This window comes from Anticarsia gemmatalis, chromosome 6, assembly GCF_050436995.1.
Source record: "Anticarsia gemmatalis isolate Benzon Research Colony breed Stoneville strain chromosome 6, ilAntGemm2 primary, whole genome shotgun sequence".
In the NCBI taxonomy this organism is placed as follows: domain Eukaryota; kingdom Metazoa; phylum Arthropoda; class Insecta; order Lepidoptera; family Erebidae; genus Anticarsia; species Anticarsia gemmatalis.
In genome coordinates this window covers 10,522,322-10,550,074 of record NC_134750.1, presented here as the reverse complement: position 1 = coordinate 10,550,074, position 27,753 = coordinate 10,522,322, and the positions used below count along the sequence as shown (strand labels likewise).

General features: G+C 33.1%; 1 protein-coding gene across 2 annotated transcripts in view; it reads left to right on the top strand.

Annotated features, from left to right (window-relative positions):
• LOC142973730 (uncharacterized) overlaps positions 1-27,753 on the top strand; it is a 117,390-nt gene that overhangs the window by 71,286 nt on the left and 18,351 nt on the right. For both annotated transcript variants that reach the window (XM_076115712.1, XM_076115713.1), the window contains exons 3-4: positions 17,002-17,027; positions 26,981-27,017. In XM_076115712.1, coding sequence (XP_075971827.1) covers positions 17,002-17,027; positions 26,981-27,017 — 63 coding nt within the window. The remainder of the gene's footprint in view (positions 1-17,001; positions 17,028-26,980; positions 27,018-27,753) is intronic.

Genomic DNA, 27,753 nt, shown 5'->3' with positions numbered 1-27,753 from the left:
ATTCTAAATATAGAGTAATGAGTGCTTGTGGATTCTGTTGAATATTAGAATCTAATATTAGATGGAAATAAATGCACCCTTCTGCTTTTTTGTTTCTATATAGAAAATACTTTTAAATATAACACGCAGACATAAAATCAAGCCTTGTTTATTTTAGTTCTCATAGGGGTAGGCAGAGATCAAACTTTTAAATTTTAAACGATAATTGACGCGAACGCGCATTTTAAAAATAATAAATATTATAAATAAATATTATTGGACAACTCACACACGGTCATTTGATTCCAAACTAAGCAGAGCTTGTACTATGGTAACCAAATAACTGATAAACATACTTATATACTTCTAAATACATACTTAAATAGATACATTTACATCCAGGCTCAGAACAAATACTCGTGCTCATCACACAAAGATTTGTCCCGGGTGGGATTCGAACCCACCACACGCGGCGCTACGGTTGTTGCGGCGAGGTGACCGCTTAAATCACTGCGCCAAAATTTCACGTATTCTTGCAGTGCGTAACTTTTCGGCCCAAGATCACTAAATACTTAGCAAATTTTTTTTTTATATTAAATGTATGACGTATATTATTCAATTCAATTGAATCCCTTAGAATCAAATATGAAAAAATATTTAATGTAGAGTCTAGTATAATCGGTTCTAATTATAAGAAAAAACAATCCGGGTCTGTTTTACAATACATTTGATAATATAATACTAAAATACGAATCTGTATCTTAGCGAAAAGAAACAAGAATATTTCATACATTTCAGCGAGGTTGGGGACCTTGAAGTGATATTATCGTAAGACGTTTTATAGCCATCACGTCGTTAAAATTAAGTAAACGCTCTCGAGCGAGGTTACTTGCACTCTCTTGATGGAGAAATCTCTTCTCCCCTTTAAATGTGTTAAAATATCGTTTGGTATTACAAGAAATTAAAATAGCTGACGCAAACTTATTTAATAAATGCCCAAATCACGCTTGTTTTATATGAAAGTTTAGTAACGTGATTTTGATTTTGATTACATTTTAGCATAGTTAACTAAACTATGTTGTAATTGATAATATATTGGTAATATGCTTCGTTTTTCAATTTAGAAAAATAAATTGTGTAAATTTTGAAACTGTATATAGTAATCTAATTTTAGTATGTTCCTAAAGTATTTGATATATGTTAGAGCCCTTTGAATGGATTCATCTAAAAAGTATTTTTATTAGGACCCTGAAAAGGGCAACCGTCGATGTATTCTCGGAAAAATCAAACAGTGAAGAATTTGTATTGAAAGCGTGGCAAAGAAGCTTTTTACAATACAACCAAACAAGAGATTTTTCCTAAAAGAGACACAATATCACAAAGACTTGTCTTGTGGGAACTTTACAAATATCTATACTTATAATAAATCTGTAGAGAGGTCAATTCTGTACATTGAATATATTAAAAAAAAAACCAATGGGGGATGTTTATTAACGGATACTGATACCGAATCTGCAATTTATAATTTTTTTTTCTGTCTGTCTGTCTGTCTGTCTGTCCTCCGTCTGTATGTGTCGCTATCACGTAAAAACTACCGGATAGAATGCACTGAAATTTGGTATATGCATAGAATAAGTAGTGGAGCAGTTTCTAGGATACTTTTTATAGCATAAATTTTCAAAGATTTTTAGAAAATTGAAAAAAATACGTAGAAATCGTTTGAACCTGCGTTTCCCTATAGAGACCATAGATGGCGTGAAATGGATTGCATTTCACAACATTCGCATAGTTAACGCGGCGCCTGCCGTATCGATACCTGTTGTTCGCACCAACCAATAGATGGCGTTATAAACCGCAACAAAGCATGTTTTTTCTAATTAATTTATTTTGATGGCTTTATTGTAAAAAAATACCTTTGAAACATGCTATACATTTATAAGATTTTTAAACATAAATGTTGTATGATATATTACACAAAAATGTTGGTTTACGTGGGTTCGGTGCGATCGGGATATCCTAGATGGCAAACCGAGTAATTTCGTTTGTCGTCGTTGTTCGCCGCAACTGACAGATGGCGTTGTTGTTCGAATCACATAATATTATTTTAATAACCAAATTAATTGGTTGCATTAAGGAAATAAATTGGATAGCTATGAAACAGACTATGTGGTAAGTTTTTAAAAATAAACAACGGATGATATAAGTATAAAAAATAATTACGGGTTACGCGGTTTCGGACGTATCATCGCAAGTATACATTATTACGCGTCTGAAGAGCTCCGGCGCAGATAGGACCTATAATAATATTCTGAATCCAGACGGGTAAGCAATGGTCAGTCTATTATAAGGTATTATATTTTACACTGTAAACTGCTACGGATACAGACGAGAGCGGAAAAGAAGGTAACCACAGGAAATCAGGCCTGCCTGAGCCTGTGTCACATTGTGTGCCTTTCGGGTCCCTTTCGTAAATAACCATTAGATGACAAAAGAGTTGTTAACATTTTTATGTGTAGGTGTATCGAGTGCTTCGCAATTCGAGTGCTCAAACGAATAAGCAACAGTACGAAATTCACGCGAGCGGAGCCGCACAGGTCAGCTAGTAGCTACATAATTGCGTTGATGCATACGTTCATACCAACATTATAAATATTAGAGGATCAGTTATTAGTGCTTGTATAATACTAGCAGACCCGGCAGACATTTTTCGCTGGTCTTATGGAAAGGAATTAACTAGATTTTGAGTTAATAGTGAATAGATTGAAAGACAGATGCGCTCTGTGACTTTATTATCTAATATGTAGTGATAGTGATTATATAACACTATGGATTCAGGCCTAAGAATGTCTTACGTCTTTCTAAAGAATGACCTTTTACATCACAACATGTGTACATACACATAGTCAAGTATGTACAGTCAGGCTATTCACAGTGCTTGACATTTAAAGGTGATGAGATCGTAAATCGATTAATTGACGCATTGTGACCGAGATTGCCGTGTAATCTATTTATCGATGACGTGAAAAGAAATCTAATTTTCCTCACTCGATACTCCTCTCGAGTTCAATTTAGTTCATGTTCTATTAAAATGTAATACGGAGCTGGTACAACTTTATGCCTTGTAGAGATATATTGGCACGAATAGCTTTGACTGGTTAGGATTAGAATTGGTTACAGTTTTATATACTGAATTTTTTTGTCAGGCAGTCGCTCGACGTAAGATACTGATATTCAGCTGCATCTGGTGAGACTGGAAGCCGACTCCAACATAGTTTGGAAGAAAGGCAAGCTGATGATGATACAGATTTTTTTTTAAAAGCTTGAATAAAAAAACGTAAGTATTTGTTTTCGGCGACATAAAGACTGGTTCTAAATGTATCTTATTTGATTTTAATAGTTACATTTATATCCTTTGTCCGATAAGTAAATACCTCTGCAAGAAAAGAATACCCTTTAAAAATTCACCGAAGTCAGGTAAACCCCACATCTTAATAACAAATTCTTAGACACATCCAAAAAGAAACCTTCGCAGAAATATGTAATCACGGGTTCAAAGAATTGTGCTAAAGAGTGTCAAAAATAGTCGATGCTTGCTTAAATTTTATGTTTACAGCATGGACCCCTGAAGGAAGTCAAGGTCAATCGTATAAAAGACACCACCGGGTAATTGGAAAATGGTTTGGAAGAAAATTCCGTCGACGAAAGTTCCCCTTTGTACCGAATATGTGATACGCATTTGAGCTTGTATAAGCAATATTCTGTCACATAAATCTGAATATTCTTTCGATCGTGAGCGTACTTCGAAGTGATTTTGATATAGGAAATGTATGTCAGACTTGTAAAAAACTTATTGAAGACTCCCATTTCGTTCTTTTAAGATCTTAAGTTACGCCTATGTTTTTGATATTATAAGTGACAACAAATATTTGCTTTGGTGCTCTGTGTTTGTTTATTGGTGAGTCCACTCTAAAAAAAACAATATGTGTAAAACTATGCAAGCAACTTATTCGCATAGATCCGAATCAACTTCTTCTAAAAAAACAAAGACAATAAATCTATAAATACTTCAAATATTGACGATGTAACTCCTAATAACGAATACGAAGAAAAAAAAATAGAAAGAATTTAAAACACAAGGCAAGTCTACTGCAGAATATATACGTAGGTGGGTCTCTTGAGACAGCTTAATCAGCTCTCAGAGGTAATAGGCCTAAGGACGTTTGACTGACGGATTGATATCGCTATTCTAAACTAATATCGGCTAGTCTTGGGAATAAGAAAAAAAGGCGTAATATATGTTAATGTACATTATTGTGCATATATAATTTTTAGGGCATTACAGAATTAACCGAGCATTTCTGGTATACTTTTGTAGTCGTAAATTGACATAATCCCGTTGTATACATAAATACATTTAATAATGATATGATATACATTGTATACATAATTAAAAATGAAATGAAAGAACTGTCGTGTTATTATATGTATACCACTATTGACTATCGACAACTTGACTATCGAAGTCTCATCAGCGCTTCCAGCGGACGCCGTTAGTACTATTTTTGTAGTACATTTTAATTGTCAAAGTCTATATATTCATAAGTATATATCATCTGAGGCGCTCATAGCCAGTTGTGCTCACCGGTCCGTGAACGATCTGTGGGTTAAGCAACCGTTGGCGCGGCCATTCCATAGATGGGTGACCGCATAGTGGTATTTGAACTGAGCGTCTCCGTGCTTCGGAGGGCACGTAAAAAGTCGGTCCCGGTTGTTGTCAATTAAGATAACAGTCGTTAAGCCACGTCAAATGCCTTTCGGGCGGCTTGCACAACTTTGACACTAGGTTGACCACTAACCATACGATAGATAGATAGATAGTACCCACAGAAGAGAATTGCACTTATCATGTATGTACATTGACATTTGGAAAATACTAATTACGAACAGTTATTCTACGATGTTCATTTTGTTAAACCCTGTGGGCATATGCACGAAATAAATAGAACAACACAATCAACTTTCTGTCGCATTTGTTTGTGAAAAACATGACCAAGTTTTAATTGGACAAACTGGGCCATGTAACTAACACTGGTTTTGTTTTATATTCAAGGATTCTTCCTGGGTCATTTTTTTGGTGAGCATGTAACGCAGGATTACTAGAATACTGAAAATATTCTGCGCGCGACTTTATCCAAAAGTTTCCAGCAAACATAAACCCTATGTGATAATTTAGGTTATAAAATGACTGGTCGGTCAGATTTCATCTAAATCAGTTCAGTTGTTTCCGTGTGAAAGAATTTTACACATATGTATGTACATCTATTGTTAAAAAAAATCGCACAATATTAACAGAGCTGATTTCTGCATTTCCCAAAAAAACCCTTCAAAGTTATTCCAGTTATAACTTGTGTAGGTGAACACGATGACGAGAATCAAAGATTTTAAACTAATACATTCACTTTTATTACTGCAATATGATACTTACTTATACTTGATATATACTTGAGATGAAAAAGATGAAAAGCAATACTTTCCCGTACATTGTTTGGCCACGTCTTGAAAGTTTGTTCTCCTATATTTGGCCACAGTTTCTTCCTGATTGTCTGTTCGAAGAACTCGTTCATTGTTCTATTTTCGTTCGACAAACTCCGCCGTCCCTTGATTTGTTGCTGTAAGGCTTTCGGGCACAATGCCAGGAGACAAATTGTTTACAAGTCCGCAATAAGTGTTGAGTTTTATAGCTTTGTTCTCAAATTAATAGGGTTTACGTACTACTAATACCTTAGGAAGTGTAATAGATGCAAATTTCTTATTATAAATTGAGATTTACTTTATTCTCTTATTTCAACTATTCGTCGCAAGGTATAACAGGAAAAATAGTAGATAAGTGTCAGAACTTAAGGGCCTTAATGATTTTTCATTGCTTTAGCTACAACTGTCCCTTTTGACTTCTACGTGACTGTATTAAAAAAAATATTATACCATTATTGAATTGGCCTTGTTGTCACATGATTAATAAGAATCACAATGCAATAGAAAAAATAAAACTTATATTGGTATTTATATTATATTGAGTAGTGACGTGGTTATCTTCTAACTTCAAAATAATGACTGATGTTTCTATAACACTTAATTTAGCTTCAATTAAGTAACATTAATGAAACTGTCGTTAAAACCATTTCACGAAGACCCAAACTTTGATCAGTAAAAGTAAAATATTAAAATGTTAACGATCTTCTTAGAAAAAATATAAGAAAAGCGTTGAAACTTGTAGAAATAATTAAAGAGTTACGCAACGAATGAGAGATTACATTTCAATTTAGAGAGATGTCGTACTTTAATACCTTACCGAGAGATGGAAACGTAATACTCAGCTTTTAATCTATTTTGTTAAATATTTACTTTAAAAACGGCTGTAATACTGCTTCTGCGGTGTGGTCGGTGTGTGCTACTGCCACATAAAGATCTCGGGTTCGAATCCTGGGTCGGGCGGTCCGAAAAAGTTTGTACTGATTTTTTCTGTTTAGAATTTTTTACAGATTGCCCAGAGTAAGTAAGTTGATGCTGTAGACATCGTGCCTCGGATATGGAAACTTAAAGATGATGTCAGGTTTATAATGCGAGCTGGTCCCATCTGCCCATAGCTACGTATAGTAGGTACATTATTGTCTGTATGGGTATCATAGACCTGACTAAAAGTAACTATGACACCAAGTTCCAAATCTCAGTTTGGAACTGTTTGGAGATATTCTTTGCTAAGAGTTATTAATTGATACTAAACTACCACTATCCAATGATAGTGACCAACATTGCCATCGACAAAGTAAATTCTATTCGCTTTATTTGGCACAAAGAATTAAAAGTTCTTGCGTATTTTTTCCAGGATCACAGATAAATTAATCTCTCGGACGGTGCGAAATAGACAAAGCGAAATGCCATTTATCTTTCTGTCTACTCGTTTTATTGCTCCAAAATTAATCAAGTGTGGTGTAGGAGTAAAAGCCTTTTAATGGTTTGGGTGTTTATTTAGTTCCGGGAAACATGATATGTTTTTATTTAGCTTGTATCCGTGTCTTAGAGTTTCGCTCGGAAACTGCTACCTTGGTCACTGCTACTGGTCACCTAGATCCTTTTGCCATCTCCATTATACATATATATTATTATGCGAATAACACAATATCAGTGTTATTCGCATTATTTTTGTCAATAAAAAAATACTATAATTAAGAAAAACAATGCAACTATCCAACTGCAACAACTTTTGTGATTTAAAAGGCTTAGGACTTAAGCGCATGTTATCTTAAGTATCTTAGCGGTCTCGAGTTCAATTCCTGGGTAAGGTAGTATTGGGTTTTCGAAATGAATGTTGGAATATTCTTAATGATTGCTCGTCGTTGCATCATTTGCGACAAACAAAATATTTTACATTTTCGTTTAAACTTTCGAGTATAACAAAATTTATATAATAGAAATAGAAAACATCAACCACCATACAAACCTATTTTATAATTAGTTTTTTCATAAATAACTTTCTAAATTCGAATACCAATCAAAAAGTAAACCAATAAAACAATTTGTGGGTAGGACAGGCCACTCAGAAACGTTTCACGTTCACAAACAATGAAACCATTTCAAACTTTCCATTGCCGAAAAGCCTTAGCCTTGACGAAACATTTCCACAAAGAGAAAAATTCTCACAATCATTATCACGTGTTTACTAAATTATTTATATTTTCGCTTTTGGGTCTACCGCCGCTTTCTGCATCAGTTAGTTCTAGAAGAGATTTAAGTTCCTTATAATTATGCGCTATTGCGGATGCGCTGCGTTGGTTACGATTGCTTCAATGAAAGGATTGTCATTACTTCTAAGATTAAAACCAAAATGTTGTAATATAACAGTTTACAAGCAAACTGTTGAGTGTTCACTAAGATATTTTGTTAAGTACAAAATCATTGCCATAAGCTATCGATCTCGGCTTGCTTCACTGTCATGTAATCCTCTAGTTGACGATATTCCTCTCTAGCAGTGAGATAGTAATGGTATATTGACACATTGACTAATTCTTTACTAGCCATTGATTTACACCATTTTAAACAACAAAAAAATCGACATATTTATCATCGTAATACAAAAGTTCATATATACGAGTAAGTAAATATCAATATGTAAGAATATAAATTACTTAGCCTAAACCTTTGAGGTATCATAAAGATAAGCCTTAACGAGCTGTTTTATGACATAATTTTATCAAACATACCTTCATCACTGGATTTGCGGTACGATTGTAACTGTCAACCCATTTTGCTTTGCTTCGTAAAACATGTAGGATGTTTTGTACACGTCCAAAATATATGGGTTGAGTTGAAAATGGTTGCTTTTACCTTAGGGTATACAAACAGGATTTAATTTGTCACTGCTTCTTGTCATTTAACTTTATCTAAATTATGTAGTAGTCTGCTAATATTATAATAGACTGTGTTTTACATTTACGAGTATATTATACTTATAACTACAAAAAGATGCTACTTTTCGTTGTCTTGGAATGTAAATGTAACACAAAAATTATTTTACAATCTCGTCTGGTTTCCATTGTGACATGTTTCATAAAAATTCTAACCACGTTTTACGGTTGTCGCTAATACTGTTACGAAGGTATAAAAAATACCAATTTAAATATAATGGAAGGGATGCGATTATTCATTCTAACTGTGCATAATATACTACTGCAAACGTCTAATATGCATATACATTATGTATGTTTTGACGTTTATAAGTGCCCAGTCAATAAAAACAATTTAAAACCGCACAGTACGAATGCCTATAGCAGTACTGGCAAATGTGGATCGCAGAGCAAATCAATTAAAAACACCGATGCCTGCCGATATTGCAGATGAAAGCAAACTCTTTATTGATATTTCAGACGAGATGGCTCTGTTCGTTGAATGACTGCGCCCGATACTTAATTAAATAACACAATCCGACTTCAGTCAATGGGAATATAGTCTTTGTCGTTTTATTGCGCTGTCTGCGTTTTGGCTTAAAGCCGGATGGATAATAAAGGTGGAAGAGATCTTGTTAATAATAAAAATGGATAATGAAAGGTGATAGCCGTGTGGTCTAAGTTGCACGTCTCACGTGAGTGGTCGACGGTTCGAACTCGAGGCAACACACCAATGACATCGAGCAAAAATCTTTAATGCCAGCGTGGTGGACTCAAGCTCTAAGTCCTCCTAGGAGTAAAATGGGGTTTTCTTTGCGTTGTTAGGTTTCATAGTTTTATCTGTGTCATTACTGCAAAACAAAATTAACTTCTTTGTTTATATCATAATGTCAAAGTTAAATACAACCTTAAGTTGAATGAACCATAGCAGTAGAACTTTGTTCATCTGGAGTACTAAACTCACATTCAATTACTAGTACCATTATATCCTTGTCCTAAACAAATACCGGACTACAATGTTGATAAGTTTCCAGTATTCCATCTTCCGTTAATTAAAATACATAAATAAGAACTTCACTACATACATTCATATTTTAAAACGCTTTTCTCTGTCATATCGTCTAAACGTCAAACGCGTTTGACAGTTGATCATTGACACGTCTAATTAGACTTCTTTTATACTCACCTTTCGATATGTCTTGTTTTTGCATCGTAAAATCTAAAAAAACCTTACATGAAAGTTCTCAATACACATATTGACAGATTTGATTGAATACAAAGATAACTTCAATAGTAATTTTGGAAACAATCTTGTATGTACATACATAAAATAAATACAAATAACTTTTCATATAATATTTTTGCTTTTAAAATACATTGTAAGAATACATTCCACGCTGAACAATAAACATTTCTATTGTCCTTTTAAAGGACTCTACACATGTTAGTTCAACAGACGGACAAACAATTTTAAACGTCTGCAAACACTGGAATGTGATGTGAATGCTACCCGCATGGATGCGACTGTGCATTTTACACGAACAAAAACGAGTATTTGTTGTTAAAATACAAATAGCAGCGTTTATACAAAGTAATTTATGAATACATTACCCTTTTATAGTATATTTTTATTCAGACGTGAGCAAGAGTATAATGGCAAAGGATATTTTATAACGATACAACTAGACCTTTAATAGTGAAAGAAAATGGAATGAAAATGGTACATGAAAATAGAAGGCTACATTTTGTGGATACTAAATTCATAAATAGCTCGATAATTAAGTCTCGATAGTATCGATTTTGTTTGGTTCAAATGTCAAATATTTAGATGTGTTTGACAGTTGGATGCTAAAAAGAGGCGCTATTTAATTTCCGATTATAGAAGCCAAACCAGTCTAATAGATGTTTCAATTGAACCGCTATTTTATTGTAACCAAAACTAGAAAATTAAATAAAATTCTATAAAATTCACTTCAAACTTATTACGTTTGAAGTGAATTTTATGGAAGCGTTAAGCCATGGAATTTAAGCTCCCTACAATAAATTAATATAAAATATATTTACTACCCACAAATTCGTATTAAATTCGTGTAATACCGCCTAATACTTCCTCGTGTGACATAGAATTTTCTTAACGTTTCGCTTGGACATTGCAGTCACGTACTGACGGACAGAAATACACCCGAGGGAATGAAATGTTAGAACATTTATGTGACTGCTTAGCCGATGTAAAACGAACTGTTTATTACTACCAGTCGTGAAGTGATTGAAGTTTGATGGCTTTTTGAAAGCACAACGTATGAAAATAATTAAGTTTTATTGAAATCTTCACATATGTAATAGTTTCGGTTGATTTAATTTTGTCTCATGTTGTAATATTATTTTATTTAAACTTTAGAGAACGGGTCAAAGATATTCATTGAACTAATTTGCAACATACGTAGCAGGTATCTAACGATTAGATGCAACTAGAAGTAACTATTCTATGAAAAATATACTTGTCACATGATAGACGCAAGAGAGAGAGGTATCACATCCGTTGTTTGCCAGCATCTATACAAGAACTGCAAAAATATCTTTATATATAAATAAAAAGTAACACGTGTTCTCTTCAATGAAACACCCACACAACTTCTACTTACCTATCTATAGTTAGTTTTATGAAAGAGAGTCGGAAACTTCATACCGTTGCAATCTCGCGATTACCGCTCCCATAACTTCCGTTCTCTATTTATAACTGAGATTGCGGTTAAGTGAAACTGAATGGAATTTTATTATAAGCCTTTGTGCCCTAGATTGTTGGCTGAGTAGAAATAATTTCCTTTGCCAGTATCTTTAATAACTTTGTATTAACATTGAAGGCATTCATAACAGGTTTACTCTATTTAATTTTATCTTGTACATTTGTATTTTATTTTAGCTTTTAGCCAGCGCCACCTTTAATTTTTAGCGTAGTTGTTTTCCTTTTTATAAGAAACTTTTCGAAAGTTCTTGGAATATATGCCACGTTAGGTTTAAAATAAAATAAAATCATTGTGTTACGTCAGAATCCGGTAGACCCAAAAACAATCAAATTAAATACTTCTTATTAATTTGTTGAATGTTACGATATTTTAACAGAAACATGAAAACAATATCAATTTACTTCGTTAAGTGCTTTTTTGTGACGTCTTACTTTGGTTTAAATTGTATAATTTTATTTCCGCCTATGATATTTTCTTACTTTTACTACGCAGAATCTTAGAAAATAATAAATAATGAACAAAATTACAATTAGTTACACATACGCTATAATCTTTAAAAACAAACTTTAAAATTAAATAATGTCAACTCTTAGAAAACAAAACAATCTTTAACACATAGAGATCAAACAAATACCTATAAAACTGCCATCTTTGTAGTGTACAACAAAGAACTTGGACCGCAAAGCGTCTACTTCATCGTATGTGAGGTTTTCCGATCCCAAATGTCAAACTTTTTACTCTTCCAAGCATACTTTTGCATCATCCACTCACATAGTGCATACCAAGCACTCACATTAAACTTTAGCAGTTATTTTAAACCGTCAACAATTCTCCCGACAGAAATTTTAGTAGAATTCCAAATGGTTTCATGTATTTCGTTGAATTGCAAAACTAGTACAGAGTAAATCTACAGTGGAAATAGTTGGGATGTCTGATTCAGAATTTAGATTGTTACTAGTGTAAGCATAATTTATACTGAGAACAGTTTGAGCTAGGAAGTAGAGTTATTACAGCTTCGAGCGTGTCTCGGAATGTAGAAGTAATTTGTACGGAAGATAAATCAAGTGCTCCCAACTTTCAAGACAGAGATGTAGAGAACTTTGGATTAGAAATCATGAAACGATTGTCTACAATTTTGATAGGCGAGTAGCTATCGGGAAAGTTTGTATGAAAAAACTGATCAATCTATTCAGCCAAAACATACCTTTCCGTAAGATATTGTCAACCGTTCGATAATATCACTATAGTTGAGTTAATCCGCGGGTCCAATTCGTGTGGGTTCCAGTTAACTAAAGGCTCAGTAATCGCGCTACAACACAATGTCCAGACTCTGGTCAAACCAAAGAAAATTGTGCCCGAAAAATATCTTGTATATACAAGAAAATACCACTGATGGTTTATTCGACTTAACAGTTGATCTCCACTTACACAATGTGGTTGAAGGGTCAACGACTCTAGGCCTTTTTCCTTATTACTTCAATAAATAACACAATCAAAAGCTCACATACGTTTACAAAGAGTTCTCGACGGGTATTGAAGAGGCAATAACTTTGTGTACCGCTGAGCGCAAACATGATGCTATTATCCTTGCTCCGATTATGTACCAGCTGTGACGCTGACCTAATTCCACATAATATATCGCTTCAGTTCAAAAACGACATATGTGGTCCTGTTTTCATCTTAACATTGGCTTTTTTTCCACTGAACATTTTCTTTCACTGAAGATGTATTGTTTTTTAAATTCCAAAAGACTTATGTGATGTTATGTATAGCATTTTTAGCTCGTTCTCTTCTGAGCCTGCGATTTGCTTCCTCTGAATATGCCGTACAATTCAAACAATACGGTCATGTAAATATCTATAGAAGTTAAGGTAATATGAATAATTCATAGTTATATCAGTAAGGTATTGTGTGCAATGCGGTTAAACTAGACCTACACGGAAAGGGATGGAACAAAGGAGGTCTTTGATTGTTAATTCAGGCCGAGAGATATTGGGAATAAGTTGTACTATACGTTATACACGTGAAACAATGGAAGATACAAAATGAAGTAACTGTTTAATAAATGCTTTTCCTTCTATATTGGAAACCATAGAGCGTAAATATACCTATAATATAATTTATAACATAAATTACGTAGGTATGTGAGTTTCAACCAATCTCTGGCAAGTCGAGATAGGTAGCTAGAAAATCAAAAAGAAACTAAGTTTCAAAGTGCCCCCGTGATTGGAACCGTTAACCCTCGATACAGTAAACAAATATCAACTAACTTCAACAGGTGGTTGTTTTCATTTCACCGGTATTACATAGAAACGTGTCAATTATTAACTTTGATTGATGAAACACACGAGGTGATTTTGATTAGAGGAGATTGAGTTTAGGTCGTATTGGATTGGGTTTGATAAAATTTGGGACGGCGGTTTCACTACGTGTTATGTTTGTAATAGATCGAATTATATTGCGTAGCTAGATCAATTACAATTTTAAGTGCGTGGTAATATATTCGGTAGTTAAAGGTTAGTAAGAGTATAAGAGAAAGCCTGTCACTTACTGAAACTTTTTTGAAAGTCTAGTCGTAGTAGTAGCACCTAGTAGCCTAGTCCATATTCTTTAAATAAGAAGTATAAAAATATCAGACACAAATGAATTCAACTTTTTGCAACAACACCTAAACAAAACAGCGTAAGTGGAAATATTTTTTTAAGATTTTAAGTGTCCAGCTGGCGATGGAATAGCGAGACTAAAGCTTGAGTAACCTAACAGTCGTGTAACGAACTAACAAAACATATTTTATACGAAATAAAATCTTTATTTACAGATATATTAAATTATATTAGACCCTAACAAAATATCAACAAGTGAATCCTTTAAATAACTCGCACCGATCGACGGTTGATCTGATAAAAAATATTCCGTCCCGAATATGTAAAGGATTATGACAACATATTTAAAGAGGTTTCAATAGACCTTTCGACTTTATTATGTACTCGAGTTATTTATTACAATAATGTCGATAAAATAAGGCTCAACAGGCTGTTTTATTTGATATATTTATTAAGTATGTAAACAATTTGTGAATCTTTCAAATATAGATAAATACTTAAATTGGTAGTCGATATTATAATGTTAAGCTACGCTTGCCGAGGTTGTTTCGTGGACGGGTGACCATCTTATACATATAACATCTTAACAGTAGTAAGAAGCTTGAAAGTACTCTGACAACAAGTCTTACCGAAGGATAACTGATAATCAGCTGCATCCGTTGAAACTGGAAGCCGACTCCAACATAGTTGGAAGAAAGACTAGGCTTATATATATACGTACATATATCTAAATAATGTTTTGCCAACTAAAGCCTACATAACAAACATAAAAGCACAATGCTTATTTATGACAGAACAGAGAATCATACTCTCGCGAAACACCTCCTCCGTATACCAAATACAATTAACACAGTAGGCATCAAAGCTTACAACTAAAATACTTCAGCAATAACGCCGCGTGACGTAAACTAATAAAACCTTCTTGAGGTGCCTTTTACTGGAGATGTGCTAGGTTAAATAGCAATGGATGCGTTTGATATATACCAATTTATTGATGCATGTAGCTTAGCTCTGGTGGAAACGGATTCAGATATCGCCGGGGATACTGTAAATCCGCGCAGATTCGTAGAGTCCAATGCTAGATTGGATAATACCGCGTATCTGCTTTTCAATTAAATTTCCCATGAAGCAATAACCTTTTTTAAAGGCAATTGTAACGGAAAAGATATGGTAAATATACTTTAAACGTATTACTTATTTTTACTAGCCAAATAGCCTATTAAAATAACTTTTAATAGGCTATTTGGTTTATTTTTACTACAGATAAATAATTGATACGTTTAAAGTATATTTACCATATCTTTTCCGTTACAATTGCCTTAAAATATCTATATATTAAAGATTTAAACTTCCTCGTGTCGGATCAACGCGGTATTATCAAATGCACGGATTTGCACTATCCATATAATAATATTTTTTTTATAAGAAAGAATGCGTGCTATGGATGTGTGCCATTAGTGTAGGTGGAGGTGAAGATAGCTATTACATCCTTGTAGCAGTCGTAGCATAGCTGCGAAGCACATCTCTAGTAAAAAGGTACTCTTACCCGTGGCAAGCCAAAGGCATCTAATATTCAGCCACCGTTGACGCCTGTAAATAGATTATCCAGGCCGACGTGGAACATAATAACAACGCTCGCGGGAAATTATTGGCGCGAAAGTCAGCGTCTCCGATACAAGGCATTTATGTGAATATCGGAACAAAGTTACGATAAACACATTTGAAATACAATTTCAATGCCTTTGCTTTATTGAAAGCGTGTGTAATAAAAAGGAGGCATAGAGTAACCACATTTTTCATTTTCGATTACATATCTCGTAATAATTACCTACAACTTTATAATAACCTATTTAAATTAAATGTGTTATTTTTCTAATTAAACATATACATATTTCGAATTTTTTGCAGTCTTCATATTAATAAAAAAATCATTAGATACTCTTTTGTTCCATGCATCTGCGAATGACAACAGTTTTTCCCGCGTTTTTTATCTGTGCATGTCATTCTATTTTTCACGTGAACTCATGTGTAAGGCAATGCTTAGAAGAAATACACTATACAGCCAGGTTAACAAAGAGTATACAATTAATAGTTAATTCTGCAGTATTCATTACGACTTTAGAAATGTATTATTTATTTTATTCAGATAATTGAGTAATAGCATAATATTATACATCGTATCTCCAACTTCAAATTAAAGCAAAACTTCAAACTTATAAAATAATTTAGTAAGACTTGTTAAGATTGACAACGGTCACCCATCTGAGGGCTGGAGGTGCCTGAACTTGCTTACCTCATTGTTAATTAACCGGCCAGTGAGCACATCTGTGTTCGATCTCTATTCAAACATAACCTAATGTAATATCAAACTATTTGAAAGTTATTATCGCGTATACGATCAAAGCCATACGCCCTAAATGTGCGATGAACCGAGAATATATGACCACCCTAGTGGAAAGCTTGCACGCAACTAAACAAAGATAATTATGGAATTTACAACTACATCATAGAGATATTGAATGAATATATGTATTTCAATACTATTATTAAACTAGTATTGATAGACTGGTATCAATCCGGCTGCATAGTTTTAAAAATCCTTTTGACAAATAAAAACAGGATCTTAAAACCGTACTTTCAATTGATACTAGACTATTTAATACGGACCTTCTTCTCAGTTAAAGTCGATCAAGCCGCTCAAAGGCTCCTTGTTGTAGGTGACATAAAGCAGAAGCAACTTCTGACATGTCAAAGGATGATGGCGAAGAAGACGTGTGGAATCCATGCAAAGTCCGCGATAAAGGATGCTAAACCCACTGATCGTTTATAGACTGGTGAACGTGAATGAGCTCCAGATTATTATATTAACATTTATCTAGTAATAAGTATTCTGACGCCGACTTACTCATTATACTTTCATAACTAAGATTGATCTCCAATAGTATATATAATTGAAAAACTTTGCACGTGGATAACTACGTAATTGCCAAGAAAAATATATTCACTACATACAAAAAGTACTATCAAACAACATAATTTATTTTGACAGTTATAAAAAACAGACAAATAATAAAGCCTAAAGCTTCCCTAAAGCCCTGTTTTGAAACACCCACGATGAAAAAGTACTTATGAAAAACTTTATGAAAACAACAAAATGAGGGTAACATTATAAATAGATGTTTGTTTGACCTTTGATTGTTTGAGAAATTAATATTAGTTTTTTTTTTGTTACAGGACGTGATGGATTGGAGCCAAAATCGGTAAGTACTTTGTTTACATCGTAATTTTGTTGTGTACTTTTCGGAGTATCTTTTAGATAGGTACTAATTTCTTTCGACGCAAAATGAGGAGTAGTTTTAGATTGAACATCGTAAGTTTTAAACTAAACTAAATTCGAATGCTATTTTCTTTTTCTTCTGTCGTAATTAAATGCAAGCCTTTTTTTCGCAACAAAATCCGACGGTTTATCAAATTATGTGGAGTATGACCCTCCTTAAAAAAATCACTTAAAACTAGTGATCGCTATAAAAAAAATAACAATAAAAATAATTGGAGAAGATTTTTAGTTTTTTTCAAAATCTAAATATTACTTTAATCCTCGAGACTTTTGTAATAACACATACTCGTATTACAATTTACAAACACGAAGCCGTCTGAAGAACTAAAACGATGATTTCCATTCAACAATATTGTACAGCAGAGACTCATACAAAAGAATGACGACTGCATTTGTGCAATCTTTTGTGCTATAAATGTGAATGCTAAGTGTACTTTAGAGACCGACTTAAGTGGAGCTCGACAACTGTTTTCAAATGTGTCTTTATATGAGTTTCACTGTGTCTTATGTGTTTTACAAACGCAAATATTTGTAGAATATTCTTAAATTTAATCGAGAATATTCCTCTGAGTTGAGGTCGAAAAACTAACTAGTCTAATGTTACATTAAATTCTTTCTACTTCTACTGAGTGTATGAGATGATTTCTATTTAATTTCAAATCATATCTAGGACATTCGTTTGTAGCGTGATAATAGTCATTTTTATCCAGAAATCGACATTCAATTGTAGGTACTTAAAATTATTTGTTCTTTTAAAATAAGTCAAGACTTGTGATGATAAATTTTTCATTCAACATTTATGAAAAGCTCATCAATAGTTGACAGTGGAAGAATATTGCTTCTCTTAATACGAAACAGTCAATCACATAAACCAGTAAAGTATAAAATTGACCAATTCTGACACTTCGCAAGCTTTATTACCACAATCGCCACAGTTTCCACAAGAATAGATGGTAGTAATAAGATGGTTTAGTCCAGGGTCACATCTTAAATAGTCCTTTAATCGCCCTTTAGGACTCTCGCAGAATATAAAGGAGCTGTTTCCACAACGTTGAGGTTATATTTTGACGAAATAAGACAGATAGCGAATTATGTATAATTTATTATAGTAAAGAAACCTTTGAATGATATTATAACTGAGAAAAGAATAGTAAGATCGAAATAAACGTCACTTAAAAAGGAAATTAGCAAGTTACGGTTTTTAGGAATACAATTCTAAACGAATTGTTTCCAAATGCTACCCGTTTTGTGACTAAGCCAAAAGTTTTCATTACATTATTATAAATTTGACGTTTGCTTGAACAAATCGGCATATTATTATGTTTACATTTTTTCATAGAAATAATAAAAGTATTGTTACAAGCTTCAAATCAGTGTAAGGGCATTATATCTCGAGTGTTAGGTAATTAGCCGGAAAATTTTAAATTATAAAATGAGGTCTTCATTCCAAATCCTAACAGACAAGGACCTTTGAGGATGTAATTATACAAACCTTTGTTAAAAGTAATTGCATTTCACACCTACGCACTTTGAAATAATAAAAATATAGGAGCATTATGAAACGCTGCTTATTACTTCCTTAGTTTATTACGGTGATGAAATATTTAGATAGATTTCTTGGTATTGTTATTATGAAGAGAGATTTATTTATTTGCCTGTCAGCTCAGGTTAATTATTACCTTAATTAACAATATTTTACTCAGAAATCGAGCTGGATACCATAGGTTGATGAACTGTTTGTCAAGCGAGAAATCGCAACGAAAGAATTTCTTTGCTACATTTCATTACTCTCATAACAGTAAATTAACGTTTACTCTTAATCTCCGCAGTTTAAAACTATTTTAAGATATGCATAATTTTAGTGTAAGTAACTAATTAGAATAATTGAATGTTTAGACAACTCACACTTATCAGCTTCCAAACTAAGCAAAACCTATAGTAACCAGACAATCGGTAAAGAAACAACTGGTAAAGTAAACAATTCTTATATTCTCCTGAATACATACTTATAAATAATCTTAACCTTGCAACTAAAATCAAAGTACAACCTCTACCAAGAACTATTTCTGTGGGAAAGCAATTAATCTCTAATATTTGCTACGTAATTGAAGTAAACGATCTATTTCCAGTTAATAGCTTCGACTGAAGCCTGGCTCCTATATTTAGATCGTAAAGGCACACCTACATATACGTATAGATGGTACATGGAACTAATGAAAAACCTGGGCGATCTATTTCTGGAGCAACTACAAAGGCTTTGTGTACAGTTATAATGTGCTGTACGTTGGTGGAATTGCTTTGAAGTTTTAAACATGGCGGGTTTTTGACAAGTCTAGGCCTGTGTTATACTTATACATATATATATATATATCACGGCATTGTTAGCTCGCACTTTTTTTATATCAAAATTATGATTTATTCCATATTTCTAAACACAGAAAAACTAGTTTATCGTAATAGACACAGAAAACTCCGCTTTTCCTACCAAAAACGGTACCTTAATAGTTTTATTTGGATAATTGACGTTCAACACTAAAAAGTTAAGATATTTAAGTACATGGGAGATTGAGATTGTTTTTACTCAATCTCAATAAAATTTTATTTGATTCAACATTCATAAATTAATAAAGTTTACAATTAGTCGAGGAAGATGATTTTGCATTTCGAAGTAAAGCAACTTCTAAATCCCTTGCTCATTGAAATTCCAGATTTATTTATAAAACAAGAATGCCAAATTTTCTTACAAAGATCCTTTCGTATTCGATCTCGAGACCTTCAATTCTATCTTGAATTACGAGATGTTAAAGACGTACTCAGTTTCTGTTTTGGTGGCTTTTATACCGAAAACTACAATAACATTTTATACATGCTTATTATTCTATACATTACAAATACACTGTATGTCTATCACTAAATGTATATGATCCGCATTTACCCGTCTTTCTCGTAATATAATTTATAATACTTATTACAACATTTTGTTTGCAAAATTAAGTGGCAATCATAATACGTGTGCGCACAGGTGTGAATTTATTCTTTAAAAAATAAAATGTCGATGCCTTAATAATCCTTTGATAAAATACTATTTTATTTATTGAGCCTCCATTCATAATTTTGATTTACAATTCAGATTAAAAGCGCTGTCGAAATGAATAACTAAAATTGCTTGCAAATATTTACACGCGTTGATGAATGAATATGAAATTTAAAAGCACAGGTGCAACAAAATATATTAAAATATGTTTGAAATATTAAAATGCATTATATTCAAATGAAAAATGCAATCCTGTACCAGACATCTACATTATTTAGGTATATATATAAGTTCAAAATCTTTTTTTTGTTTATGGCAGTAACTGCTTCCAATACAAATAAGTCAAATATTTGCTTTTTTAAGAGTTTAGCCGAAAAAAACTACGTCAATCTTATGGATAAATTCAGGAACCGAATGAAACACACAAAACTGTTTAAAACATGCATAAATCAAGATGACATAAAAGTTCAAATAATAGCCGTAAAGCTATGTCACGCAAATGATATTCAAAAAACGTGTCAAAATAAAACCATTTTTGATCGCGAAGTAAATAAGATAATTGTGTAAGGCAGACGAAAATACCAAAATAGCCTTTGCCAAAGTAATATAATCTTATTTGCATACTACGAGGCTCGCTCGCCTGAATATTAAGTTATTAAGGGCTCCTAGTACCCAGACGACTTTCCCGTAACTACACTTAAAATGCTTCTGTCCAATCTTTTGTTGTCTGAAGGATTTATGACGGCTACTGACTTGTATATCATTTCTGGATTTGACAACAACAAGGTTTATTCCCAGAAATCTTCTTAATATAGAGAAAAACAAAACATCCACTTCTTATTAAGGCAACAAAAAAAAACACGCAGTGCAATTTTCGTCGTTACTATCGAGAATCGAGAGTTTCCGCTAGAGTCATTGATAAGATTTTTATTTTTATTATAGCAGTAAGTTCATATGATGAGCATGCATAATTGTATTCGAGTTATAAAGTTACACAAGCTAAGAAATCCTGTCTAGACTAAGCGAACTAAAGGTTAATTCACTTGTAGAAAATTCATCACGAAACTATAATTCGCCAGTACCAAAACACATTTCTCATCTCGACAAAATTATACAGAGAACGCAAATAGAACAATCGCCAAAAGACTCATCTGCCCATAATATTAATCAAATTTCCTTCCTCAAGCAAATTGTTAGGCAGTCTGCAGACGACCGATGATAATAAACGGAGCTCCTTTATTAGATTTGATCCCAAGAAATTTGCTAAAATCGGGTAGAGGCCTTAAAATTTTGCGGTTCAGTAAGATTTTAAATTAGAGTTCGAAACATTGGAGCAACCGACGTAAGCGTAATATGGCGTACTAATTAAAGCAATATATTATTATCATGTTCTTTAATTTATCCCCGCAATAAAACACCTTCGTGAGTCTTACTGGTGCCGGTTCAGGTAATTTTAAAATAACACGATTAAGACTTAAAGAATAGTCTTAGAATACTGGAATCAATATTTTTTGTACGTTTTGCACGTGTTTAGGCCACAAGTTGTCAATAACCGTCACCATAGTAAAGGGGTTCAAATGGAGAAACGACGTGGTTTCAGAAGTGCATATAAAAGTCTGTTTAGAATCATTGTTAATTTTAATTGTATAAACTGAAAGCTTTATTTAATCGCGCTCGATAATCCTTTGGGATTATTAGCCTGAGGTATGCGAACATGTGTCGCGTGGTCAATGTCCTTTATATAAAACGGGGTCAGACGGACACATACATATAATATACGTACATTAATTACCGCACCGCGAATCTCTACAACTGAAACCATCGAGTATCGAGAGTTTGATATTTAAAATGTACTGCCAAAATAGTTTCTACAACGTCCGCTAGAGGCACTGATCAGGTTTTCATAAACAATTTTTAGCCGGTTGTCGATACTCTATAAGTATTAGTAAAATATCAGGCTATTAATCTACATATATGATAATGAGGTGCCTATATAACGATGTTTCTAACAAGATATTTATAATTGGATTAACGACCCCAAATAGCAGCGTTATGTAATAAAATACCAGCAGGCTCTCCACTTACCTAATAGGTACAATTGTCTTTTCAATCTATCAAAGAACCTATTGAAATACCTTCACAATATATCTTTCATATCGTTCCAACCGTTTAGGAACAGTTAAGTGACAAACACACAAACAGAATAATTATATTATTATAATGTATATTAAACTTCTATAACAGATACAAGCTGAAGCTATAACGACTTTGTACAACTTCTTTATCTAGATATCAGATAAACATTTCTACATTTCCTATTATCAATGCAAAGAGAGTTAATTCGAGTTCGTCTGGAGGAAGATTATCTCATAGATAGGCTCAGTAGTACTTTTCTTTCAAGGCCAGCTTAGTGTCAAAGATATTTTGTTATTTGGAGACAAACTAGATTTAAGCGATTACGACTGACAGCTTTAGCAAAACTTCGGAAAGAAACTAGTTACTGATAAATTGTAATTCCTATTATCTCTTCAAATCATAGCTTTTAAACTTTCCCGTTGCATGTTTTTTTTTATTATTTAAAAGAATACGGGAATTAACGCTAGCACGTATTTCACCTTGGAATGCTTGACGTTTCGGCACAGGTCACACTCGCCGTGGTTGCTGGCTGACAGTCAGTTGCTCATGTTATTGTAATAAACATGCAACGCAAAAGTTTAAAGTTACTTTCCCAGATTCTCAATTCACGATATTCTGGATTCACTAAATTCGCAATTATCCATATTATTATCGTTTAGTCTACGTGTAGAATTAGGATAGGGATTAGGCTTAGAGATGACTGTCTTTTGCTATGGACTTTGGGCAGCTTAAACATCTTTGATAATTTATCAACCACAAATCTCATAAAAAAATATATGTAATGAAGATGCAAAACATACTTAAACATGGTATTACAAACTTAATCTCACTTTATAACACTATTAGTTATTCTTTCTCTAACTTTAACTACATTTTTATGACAAAGTAAGACCCATTCATAATTCATAACTGTAATACTTATGTATTTTAATACAAAACTATGTAGATGACTTTACAACTGGTATTTAGTTATACTTTCGTTTAAAAAGGTTTTAAGCGGTGCATTCTTAAAACATTATGTCAGAAACATGAATAAGATTTTAAACTTGTATTTCTATTTATTTTATATGAATCTTTATAAACGATTTGAAAGAATGCAATTATATTATATTCAAATAGTTTTCAACAGCTACTCCAATATGTATATTTATATGAAACTTGACAAATATTATTTTTCTTATGGCATTACATTACTTTACTTAACTCTTTCATCGATTTTGCGTAAAAATCTTACTTATTCAATGGCGGTTGTGGTCGAATAAACTGATTATTTATTTACCAACATTAGTAACCTATTTATACAAGTTTGAAATAGGCCATCTGTTGTTACAAAGCGCTAAATAAACAGTTCTCGTTTCAAATATTGAATAGATTAATCAAAACAGCCAGTTATTGTCAGTTGGACACGAAATCCCGAAGCTTCGGTAAATATTTAATGTTCGACGTGAAAATTGATGATCCACGGATAAAATACGGGCTAAGCGCTTCGCTAAGCTTGTCGGTTTGTAATCGCTGGTATAATACGCGCTAGTTAGCATTGTGTCTGATACAGCAACAAGCTTTAGCGTGGAAGGTGAACAATTTCTATGAAAGACAAAGCCAAGAACTGCGTAGGAGCTAATTAATTTTAGTAGTAATTAACTAATAACGATTTAAAATGAAATAAAAGAGTATGAAAGCAAACTAAACGTAGATTTAAAAAGACTTGCAGAAGAATCTCGGTTGACAGTTTTACCAATCGAGCGATTGAAGTGCAATAGCCCTCGCCGTCTTACCCCGTTATTCTTTTCAGGCGGACCTAAACATAGTTTTTTTTTTTTTTTTTTTTAATTTTTTTTTTTTTTTTTTTGGACAACTCACACACGGTCATTTGATTCCAAACTAAGCAGAGCTTGTACTATGGCAACCAAATAACTGATAAACATACTTATATATTTCTAAATACATACTTAAATAGATACATTTACATCCAGGCTCAGAACAAATACTCGTGCTCATCACACAAAGATTTGTCCCGGGTGGGATTCGAACCCACCACACGCGGCGCTACGGTTGTTGCGGCGAGGTGACCGCTTAAACCACTGTGCCAAACGTGCAGTTAAGTTAAGTTCATTATGATGAAGCAAGATCGTTCCAGTTATTTGGCGGCACTTACCTAAATTTCTTTTAACTCGTTGCTTAATTCAGACTTGTAAAATTAACTGGTGCTTCATATATTGTTGCTTGTTTACATAGTATTATGCAGACTTACTATTCCGTCGGTATGCATGACTGCGCTAATCTCTACGAACACTAAACGGATTTGAATGCAACTGTGGGCGACAGAGATTAATTCTGAGAACTTCTGAGATTGTACCAGACAAAACACAGTTTGAGATCGAGAGTCAAAATATTTTTATCTTATTCTGAAATTGATAAACTGTTGAAGCAAGACAAACCAAAACAATGAATATTTATAGATCTTTAAAAAATTATCGTTATAAGCTGTGACTTTAACATGACACTGCAATCGAAAAAAAATTTTGGAGGTGTAATTTTCAAGTACTAATCAAAATTGAAAATAAACAAATTCATTTACAACTAATTCCAAATGTTATCTACAAGAAATAAACAAGTTGTTTCTGTTACTTAAACCGTGATTTCCAGTGCTAATATCAAATCCCAAAGGTCCAAAATTGGATCTTATATTTAAGCCAATGTCGATATCCCTACACCTAATTAAACTCCTTTTATTAACTGTCACTAGTCCAGTATATAAACCTTACTTATATTAATCTTACGGACAGGTCATTGAACCCTATCGTGTTCAATCAAACGATACATCATTCTGTCGTGGACATCTGGTCGACACATGCCACTCCTTAAGGCGTGTTTCCCTTGTACTCTACCTATTACCTTGATTTTACAAGAAAATGTCACAAATTACTATCTGCAACCAGCTAGCTATCGACAATTTTTGCATGTAAATCTAATGAGCGCCTCTAGCGGGCGCTGTAGGAACTATTTTTTATTACATTTTGAATGTCATACTGGTGAGATAGTTACACACAGAACGCACTACAGGTCAATGTTACATATTTTTAAAGTATTTTTAAATCATTTCAAAAATTAAAAGTTTCTAAGATATGTATTTCTATAATGTACCTATATATTTTTTCTGAAACATTCGCATGTTCCTAATAAAAGAGTTTGGAAGTATTTTTGTAGAAGACCGTAATGATACAACCGTTATCGAATACGGCGTTAGTTATTCATACGGCTACATATCATGGCTGAAAAGTAAAAAAGCGGCCACATCCGTTACCAGTAGCATAGCTTTACACTTTGAATATGTAGGAAATGGAACACATAAACTCCGCCGAGAAAAATGCGTGCCGCCGCGCGAACGGACGCTTTTGTTTCCTGCAGATAAGCCACAGCTTTACAAGGCTTCGGGAACTACCTCTACATGCGGCGAAGAACTTTTTTAATGTACTAGTTAGTGACCACTACTACGGTTGTATGAAAACAGAATCCAGGGTAAAAAGTAACTTTTTCGAACATATCATTCAAAGGGGTGAATCGACATATTTCGAATGAAAATTTTATCAATGCCTCTAGTGGGTGCCGTAGGAACTATTTTGCAGTCCAATTAAAATTACAAAGTATCGATACTTGATAGTACCGACTTTAGAGAATCGAATATTAAAGTTTATAAACATTAACATATATCAAATCGATTGTACAAAGTAGCGAATTCCGATAACTATCGACATCCGGATAGCTATTAAGGTACGGATCTAGATTTCAAAGATTAATTCAAGTTTATCTTAAATGTCAACTTCTCTAAAGAAATCGTTCTAAAGTTCAATATTTGATTTTGATTTGATTAAAGATATTTCAGTAACAGATTTTACGATCAGACACAGCCTGAATATAAATTTCAATAAAGCCGTATCTCAACTTATAATTTCATTAACATTTTATGTTTTTTTGAGCTCTACAATATCAGAATACGGAAATTAGACGTCTACATTTTCATATTAAAGTTACAAAAGGAAATAGCTCTAGGGACCTGTAAAAAGCAATTTTCTTCTTAACCACTACATATCTACATATGTTATATACTGAATGATAAAACTGTACATTAGTTTTATAGCTCCCACTTATGTAATAGTTAGAACGTTTTTAGTATCTCTTTATGTTGGTTTTTAATTGTTATTTGTTGGGACATTAACTTCAGTATTTACCTTCTTGTTTTAATAATGTGAACAATCAAGGCGTACGATTATTGTTTACGAGGTCGAACTAAGAATACCTTATCGACTGTACCTAATGACTATGGACTTTTATTTGCTGTCGGTGTTTTTATGTGAAAAAGGGATAACTAGTTTTCAGAGACAATTAACGTACTGCTTGTACTTCTTAAAACACGCAAGACGTTTATCATTTGAATTCTTTTGTGGTTACTTATTTCATTGAGTGTTGCAGTGTTGCTAGATAGTTACGATCTATCAAAATATAAAGTAACGTTAGCGGTAAACCGTAAACGGTCATCGGAGGAAGCATATAAAATATACGCCCATGGTCTTGTCAAAAATAATATTCATGAGTAAAACCATCAATGCGAACATTTTTTATGTAAATATTATAACCTACGTGTCTCTGCCCTTTAGGAAAAACAAACGTAATAATTTATTATTTTAACACAAACCTTTCTGTTTCAGGACGTACCTGTAGAACAGCTGGAAAAACTGAAAATGGGTGAGTGTATTTTGTATGATATTATTATAATAATTTCGTGAAGGCTTTAGTAAATAAGGTTCGTTAATGAAATTCATTGGCCTGTTTTTTATCCAAATGAAAAGAAAACGATACACTAATGGGAGAATGCTATATGCAGAGATTACCAGATCATGAGCTGAATTGATTGGCGTAGTTTTAGAAGATGTTATTTCGGAAGTGGCAATGTAGTATTATTGGGTTTTTCTGTAAGCAAGTTTTAATTGGCAGTTCGGAAATTTGGAAAAGATTGTATAACAATTAGGTGTTAGATTCGGTTATGATGCTGGGAAATGGAGTTGTTGTACGAGAACTTGACATATTTACTTACAATCATTATGGTACTGGAATATTTTAAAATACTAGTTTCTAAAATTCTGACGTATTCGTAACGTGTATGAATTCGTCAGACATTAGTCGTTATATTCAGAAACCCTTCCAGCCGTAAACAGTATATTATCGTCTACCATTATACAAAATACGCAAAATAAACAAGCTCCAACAAATACATAAATTTCAAAGTAAACAACTCTGTATTGTTCTCCACATAATACGTAATTTCACACGGAATAATAACACAAACTTTGTCAAAGCATAAACTAACAGCTTGGGTGTAATTAATGTGAGGAATAATTGTGCGCTGAGAAATTGCGTTGTGCATGCAGCTTGAACAAATAGCTCTTGGGGAGTAACTCAACAATTTGTATTATAAACTGTA